This window comes from Leopardus geoffroyi, chromosome D2 (genome assembly GCF_018350155.1).
Source record: "Leopardus geoffroyi isolate Oge1 chromosome D2, O.geoffroyi_Oge1_pat1.0, whole genome shotgun sequence".
NCBI classification, from domain to species: Eukaryota; Metazoa; Chordata; class Mammalia; order Carnivora; family Felidae; genus Leopardus; species Leopardus geoffroyi.
Window position 1 is genome coordinate 45,082,292 of NC_059334.1, and position 7,971 is coordinate 45,090,262.

General features: G+C 62.0%; 1 protein-coding gene across 4 annotated transcripts in view; it reads right to left on the minus strand.

The window, feature by feature from the left end:
• The window catches only part of GRID1 (glutamate ionotropic receptor delta type subunit 1), a 701,884-nt gene extending 696,912 nt beyond the window's left edge, over positions 1 to 4,972 (minus strand). The window contains exons 1-2 of one of the 4 annotated variants that reach the window (XM_045437900.1): positions 4,760 to 4,969; positions 2,452 to 2,607 (exon numbers count right to left, since the gene is read on the minus strand). In XM_045437900.1, coding sequence (XP_045293856.1) covers positions 2,452 to 2,607; positions 4,760 to 4,838 — 235 coding nt within the window. In that variant the 5' untranslated portion in view covers positions 4,839 to 4,969. Of the gene's footprint in view, positions 1 to 2,451; positions 2,608 to 4,759 lie in introns of all 4 variants that reach the window. The other 3 variants (XM_045437898.1, XM_045437901.1, XM_045437903.1) reach the window with 3 other exon arrangements.
• Positions 4,973 to 7,971: the final 2,999 nt, after the last annotated feature.

Here is a 7,971-nt window from a genome sequence, read left to right on the forward strand (position 1 = left end):
ATCCAGAAAAGCAAGACCCTGGGTCTCCAGGACAAAGGTGCCCTGGGGCTTGAAGGTTGAATGGCCCACAGGTATGTTTTGTTTGGCTTATTGTTTAAATGGTTTGATTCGCTGACAACAGTTAGAAATCAGATTTTATCATTAAAGTCCAGATTTGGGGCTCCCCTTACAAAAAAAAATCGGCACATCTACTATACTAGGATTTTCATTCCCAAATGGCAAAATCGGCTAAGGCTGTATAACAGCTGCTCCTTTTAACAGAGATGACCTCTCCAGACCGCAACGCTACAGGCCCTGCAGGGTCCAGCTGCCCGGTTCACCTATGTATGTCACCTGCCTAAGACTGTAACCCTGGGCAAGAGCATCATCTTCATTCCCTAGAGACCTGCTGTTGGAGGGAGGGGAATGGGCATCATTCAGGAGCAAAATGAATGAACATGGAATACTCCAAACAGCAGAGGGGAAGTCAAAAGAAGCAAAATATGTCAACAGAGAATGTGGAACAGCCAAAGCAGCATGTGGAACACAGGCAGGATCACCACCACACTGTGAGCCCCTGGGTGCAAGAAATGCATATGTCCACCTGTGTCCTCAGCTCCCAAGCACAGAGAATGACTGTCCACAGAGACAAATGTGTAGAAACAGTGTCAAGGGAGCAAAAGCACTGTACAAATCATGGCATGTGACTGGATAAGTCCGTGTCACCCCGGATCCCCACCCCAGTTAGGGTCATTCCTGGCTAAGGAGGCCCCACCCTCCCTGGCTGGAGCTCACACCAGACACTTGCAAGGAGGTGTAAGGAGATGACACAGAAAGGAAGCCCAGGGGTGGGCCATGTGAGGGCAGGGGCTGTGGTAGGCCACACAGACACCAAAGGATGGGGATTCCCCCTTCTGTACCTCAGTGGACATCAGACAATAGACGTCTGCCAAGGCTGGAAGCAGCAGTCCCCACGATAGGCAACGCCAGCTTCACCCCACTCGCCACCACTCCAAAAACACACTCAAAACTCCAGGCCTATACACCCACTTTAAGGCATCCTTGGGCCTTCAGGACTCACAGTTGAGCCTTCCCCTTCTCTGCTGCACCCAAGAATAGGAGACTCCCAAAGACCTCCTTCTAGCACAAAGTTCTCTCCAGCACCAGCTCTGACCTTCTGGACACAGATCAGAGGCTTCACTGAATCACCCTACCTGTGCAGGTACCCAGGAGCCCAGCGGCCAACATATAACCCAAGGCAGCAGAAGGGCTCTGGGCCCAGCCACTGGAGGGATGGGCTGGGGGGGGTGCAGGAGCTGGCCTGGAACACTCAACCAGCCCACCTCTTACCTATACCAGCTGTCCTGTCAGTCCCTCCTGGGAGGAATCCCTGCATCCTGTGCCACCAGCTGTGTCCCCTATCCTCACACTCCAGGGCAAGGGCCTCAGAGTCAACCCATGGATACGGAGAGCAAGCCAGAGCATAGAAAAAGGTACCTAGGCTAGGCAGATGACACAGGTGGAAGGAGCCCTAGGCCCTGATCAGGAAGGTGGCTAGTGACATGGAGGAGGAACGGGGCTCCAGAGCCCAGCCCTGAGCCAGGTGAGAAGGAAAGGAAAGAGAGAGGAGGGGGAAACAGAGGGTGCCGCCGTTGAGAACGCCCCCGCCACGCACCCGTTAACCCCCTGCTGGCGGGTCCAAACCGAAGCAGCAGCTGCAGGCCACGGCGGCCGGCCGCACAGGCAAGGGCTAGGATTCCCTACCCGCAACCCGGCCGGCCCAACTCCGCTTCGTTTCTGGTCAAACAGCGCCCACCTCCGGCCCAGGCGACGGCGCCTCCGCCCGCGGCAGGGACAGCGAGAGAGAAACCGGCTCCTCCAAACCCGGAGGAGAAGCACGGCACAGACACGCCGGGCACAGACACGCCGGCCGAGGCACTCAGTGGGCGCAGGGCACAACATGCCGTACGTAACAGATTGTGCTGCGTAGAGGGGAGTCGGCGGGCTCCGGCGCCAGGCGCTCCTTGCTTCCAGACGCGGAAGACCCCTGCCCATGGAGCTCAGGGGCGGTGCACCGACACAGGTACCCGGCACGCAGACACGCCCACCCACAAACACTCAAGAAACAAAGACGGCCCTGAGCTACATACGCCTGCGCCGCCAGCGCTGGGCGCACACACGCGCGCACCCAGCTGTAAAAGAACCGCACAATCCCGCAACACGCCCGGCAAAGAGCCCAGCTCGCTGTGCTCACAAGCTCCCGGCTCCAGCTCGCCGGCGCAGAGCACTCCTCGCGCCACCGTTTGGTGGGCTGGCGAGGGCGCGCGCAACGTGCTTGGCACCGCGCGTCTGCCCAGGTGCACAGGGGGCTTTGGGTGGCCAAGCCCGTCCCAACCCCGCGGGTCTCCGCTGCTGCGCCGCCTGGCAGGCCGCGGCCCTGTTTAGTTAGCCCTGGGCGCCGCGGCCACTCACCTTCCTGAACGGCCTGGAACGGGTTGTTGGCCTCGATGACCTTGATGGAGTAGGTGATCTTCTCGCTCTGCAGGATGTCATCGTTGAGGCTGAGGTCTGATACGGCCAGCTGGAACACCCTGTCGTCCTTGGCCGCGTTCTCCTCGAAGATGGCACCTAGAGGAGAGGAGGGGTCAAGACCCGGCCTAGAGAGGAGCTCTCCCTCCCCACCCCACCCCCTCCCTAGCCTTGGCCTTCGGGTCATGATGCTGGCAGGTCGGCTGGTTGCCTGGTGGGGAGTTTCTTGGACTGGGGTTTCAGCTAGACAGGACAGTTTAAGGCTCTCCTCGTCAACCAGCACGGGAAGACGTCCCCCACACACTGAGTACATGTGCACACAGTTGACACGAGTTACACATTGCATATGCTGCCACCAGGTCACACATGTGTCTCACAACCAAGCCACCTCGTGTCCCAACCATGCCGCACAGACTGAGGCAAGCTGGAGTGGCCTCAGGCAGCACCTAAATGCCTTGATATGGCCCCTTGAATCCCATCGCAGGAGCCAGGAATTTCCCCTGCAGGGCAACGTCCCAGACCCCAATCCCAAAATGGAATGATGACTTCCTTCTGCCCTGAGATCCCCCTTTAAGTGAAACTGAGTAAGCAGGTCAACAATGAGTTTGCTGCACCTGGGGGCTTCTTTACGCAGGGGCCTGGATGATCAGCAGGTCAGTCCCATCCTGGTTCCACTTAAGGCTACCCAGCCTGGCTCCCTGGGCTCCACCCCTCCTTGCTTATTCCTGCGTGTATGTGGAAGGAGAGGGGACTGTACCCTAGACCCCTTCCCTTCAGACCCAGTAGAGCTGAGGCCCTCATAAGGTACTGCTCTTGAAAGGGCCTTCTAGAACCGCGAACATCTCCAGGGCAGCCTCGGGCTGGCCCTTTGCGCGCTTAGCACCGCCTTGGCGGACTCTGCGCTTCCAGCGGAGATCGGTCCGATTCGCCAGAGCTTGGCCCTGCAGCCTGGGCAACTCTGGAGTCTCCCCAGCCTCGCTAGGCCCCGAGGGTGCCCACGGTCCCAGGACTGGGCCCGATGATCCCGGGAGCTGGGGACTGGGCGGGAGGAGGGAGGCCCGGGTTCCACGTTACACCCAGAGCCGCAATGCTGACCGCGAGACCCGAGGTCCCCCTCCCCCCGGGCGGGAAGCAGGTTTGGCGCCGGGCCCCTGCGGGGGGCGTTGCAGCTCACCCAGCCGAGGCCTACTCCCTCACCACTCCTCCCCACCCCCCACCCCACGCCCTGCCCGTCCCATCATCCCTGCCTTCTCACACCTCCCAACCCCCAGTTTCTCTGTGCTCGCTGGTCTTTCCCAACTTCCGGAAAGGCGACTGCAGAGGGGCTCCCCCAAAGCAACCGCTCTCAGCCCCCCAACCTGGCCCAACTTCCTGGGATTCCTCCCCTGTCGCCACCGACTCCCACACACTCCCCTTCCGCGCGCCCCCTCCTCTTCTCCTCTAGCTCATCTCTCCTGGTTCTATCCCTCCATCCATCTCTTCCCGCTCAGCGCACACACACACTCCTCCCCACCCCCCGCCGCCCACGCTTCTTCCCCCGGCTACCACCACCTGGACCGTCTGCCGGCCCCCAAGACTTGGACCACGGGAAACTCTGGAACTGTCCAGGATTGGGCTGCAGTCGCCACAACCAGAAACACAAACACCCACACATATACTGCGAGATACACAGACACACACCGGGGAAACAGGCAGACACTGTGTCCACTCTAACAGGCTGACAGTCGTGCACGCACCAACGCTGGCTCAGATGGACCCACACATCCCAACGCCCTCTCGCAGTGACACCAACACGGTGCCAGGCGCACACACAGCGATACACGCTGACAACACCCACCCACCCACCCACATTCACACACGGTTCCGGTCGGGGCCTCTTTGATCCTGCCCTGCCAACTTGGCGAGACCCGGGGCCGTGCCCGCCCCCTGCCCCCCGCTGCTCGGAGCCCGCCGACGGCCCAGCCATGGGCGCGGGTCCGGACGTGCGTCCAGCCCCGGGCTCCCCGCAGGCGCGGCCCTAAGTGTCGGCAGAGGCCGCAGGGATTGGAGCCCCGGGGAGCGGCGAAGAGCCCGCGGGAGCGCGGCGCGGCCCATGCACAGCTCCTCCGCGGGGCGGCGCGGCGCGGCCCTTCGGGGGAGCACCGCCCGCCGAGCCCCTCGGCCCGGGGAACCGCCAAGTTTGGACGCCGCGCACCCCTCACGCCGCTGGGGCCCCCGCCCAGCCTCGGCCCCAGCTGCCCGCCGCGCTCACCGATGTGGATGATGGAGTCGGCCCGCACCGACACGCACTGGCATATCCAGGGGAGAAGCCACAGCGTCAGCGCTTCCATGTCCCCCGGGCGCGCGGCTCATCCGCCCGGGCCCGGGGCGAGGCCGAGGGCAGCGCGGAGCGGGGAGGCGCCGGTCCGGGTGCAGTCCCGGGCCGCTCCCCGGGAGAGCCGAGCCCGCCCGTGCGTCTTCTCCCGCGCGCCCGCCCCTGCGCCCTGCGCCCGCCCCAGCCCAGCCCAGCCCAGCCCAGCGCGGTCGGGCTCCGGCTCCCGCTCCCGCTCCGGTGGCGGCTGCGGCGGCGCTGGCAGCCCGAGCCGAGGCCGGCGAGGCGGGGGCGGCCCGCGGCGGCGGCGGCGGCGCTTCCCGCGGCTCGGGCGGCTTCGGAGGCGGCGGAGGCGGCGGCCGGGCCGGCGCGGCGGCTCCGGGCTCGCTGTGTGTCTGAGCCCCGGCGAGGAGCGAACTGCGGAGGACGCCCCCTCCCCTCCCCCTCCCCCTCGGCTCCGCTCCCCCTCCCCTCCCTGCCCGCCTCCCTCCCCTCCGCCCTCCTCTCGGCCACGTGACTGCGGAGCCTCAGCCTCGCCGCGCGGCGCTCGCCCGCTCGCGGCTCGGAGGGGGCGCCCGGTGCTCCGCGCTCCTGGTCCGGGGGACACTCGGGGGCCGGCATGGCAGCAGGGACCGGCCGAGTCCGCGGCGCGCAGACACTTGGCGGCCCTGGGTCTTATGCCCACCGTTCGCTGGGGGCAAGAGGATGGAGAAGGGTCGGCCGCAGCCTGCCCTCGGGGGATCCCGGAGCGCCCGCCGACCTCAGCCTCCGAGCGTCTCGGGCCATGCCCCCCGCCCCGGACAGAGAGCCCTAGCGGAGCAGCACCAGGGGTAGCGGAGAGAGAGACGGGGCGGGTCTCTGAGGCAGGCTCCGGGATGCAAGGGGAGCCAAAGGGGACCCGACGCGGCCGAGCGTCGCGGAGCAGAGCCAGAGCCGAGGCTCGCACCCTAGCTAGCGGCGCAGACCTCGGTGGGAGCCCATCCCCCGCCCCTCGGGCCCGGCGCTCAGCCGCGAGTCAGGCAGAAGGCTCGGACTCTGAAGCCTAATTCATGGCCGGAAACCGGCGCAGCCGTGACCGCGGCGCCTGGACGTGAGGAGCCTTCCAAGCGGCCGGCGTACTCAGACTCCCCACTGCACGGAGCCTTCACGCGCGAGCCCGGGCTGAGAGCCCGCTCCTGGCGGCCCGCGCCGAACCAGCTCTCTCTGCCGCCTGGTGAATGCCTCCGGCGGGCCACCACCAGATGCAGGGTTAACCAGTCTGGGCTCAAAAGCCTGGGAGGAGGTGGCAAGCCTGATGCGCAGCTCCCCCACCCCCAAGTCCCAGACTGGGCTCCACGTGGCACACCCAAGATTTCGCGGAGACAGCTGAGACTTCCTGGACCCCAATTCAGCGGAAGCTCGGTCTGGGCGCGCCTGGCAGAGCCTAGTGTAAGGGGCCGCTGGAGAAAACCCCAGGAGCGCCCCTTGGCCCTGTAGTCGGTCAGCCAGAAGGTACCTGCCATGCCTTGCGCTGGAAGCAAGGGACCTGGAGAGGCTTAACAACAGACCTTGCCTGGAACTCCCCGTGCAGTGGGAGAGGCGGACACCTAAACAGATCATTAAAAGATGTCACGAGGACCTTGAATGAGCCATGTATACACGTGGCCAAGCATGCGAAGAAGAGCCAGGGATGGCTTCCTGGAAGAGGTGACAGTTCTAAAAGCTGAGTGGAGGTTACCAAAGGAGAAGGAAGAGAGGCCTCCAGGCATTGAACACTGGTTATCCAGCCAAGGCAGGAAGATAAAGAAGTGTGTGTGTGTGTGTGTGTGTGTGCACGCGCATGGGTGTGTGTCTCTCAAGCTGCCAACCACGGAGGAGTCATTGACAAATGTTACTTTGGAAAGGTGGGGGAGGTGGCTGTGCAGAGAGGGCCAAGTACAAGCTTGGAGAGCAATGAGGCAGCCCATGCAGTGGCTGCTGGGGCTGACTCAGCCTGGTGGGGGCAGCCTGGTGGAGAGTAAAAGCTGGGTTAGAGAAATAGCAAGGAACCACACCAGCAGGCAAACGGCTTCCAGGATGAGGGGCCAATGGGCAAGAAGAGAGGAATGACCAGGCCTGAAGGCGGTTGGGCTTGGGGGCTGGGTGTGGTGCCCACACAAATGCACTTCCTCAAGAAACCTATCTTTGGGGCCTTAAGTTATAAAGTATGCCCCACCCAGCCTCTCCAAACCCCCACTCACCCATGCCTCCATTCTTATTCTCTCAAAATTCCATCATTTGCTGGCCAAAAAGTTATAGAAAGTAGAGAAATAAAGGATGGACTTTATTATATAACAATTTGGTTCCTATGAGACTGTCCACCTTGAAAAGATAGTGGGTGTGGTCGTTGTAGGTGCTCAAACCTGAGGTCAAGAGTCACAGGGTCAGAAATCCCCAAACTCAACTTGTTTGGGCCTCTGCAGTGTGTTAGTAAAGTATGTGATACTTCTAACACAGTTAGAAGTTTCCTTGATGTATGTAGTAGCACTAAGTAGAGGTAGCACGATTGTAGCAGGACAATCCTCAAGACCTCCCTTCTAAATATTAAGAAAGCAGCCTATCAATACACACAGTTTTGAGGAGACTTCTGTCAGTTTCTAGTTTGGATGAGGTCCCTCTGTTTGGGGCCATGAGGGGTGTGACTTGGGTTGGAACCCCCTGGGAAGCTGTTGGCCTGGGGCAACCTCCCCTCCTGTCCTAGGTAGCTTCTCCTCCTCTACCTTCCACAGAGTGGGGTCCTCCACCATCCCCAGATGCTCATCTCCTAGTGCTCATACTCCTACCACTCCCCAGCCTGGCTGACTTTCCCTGCCAGGCTGGAATGGCCTGGGTTCCACTTGCCTGGCCACAAGGGGAAGTCTGTACAGGTCACATTTCTCCTGGAGCTGGGAGGCAGGCCCAAGGGTCACTCCTCCCTATGCACACCCACCTCTAGGCAAGACTATTAATCCTCTCTGCCACCTGAGGTTGGGACTGCCAGCTTTCAAGGACATTGGCTATTATTGGGGGCTTTATCAGGCTCATCAAACCCTTAATTACTTATTGATCCCAGCCAGTCTAGTCCCTTTAAGCCCTAATAACCCCCTGAGACCACAAAGCTGCCTCCCCGAAACCAGGCTCTTGGTGAAGTGGTT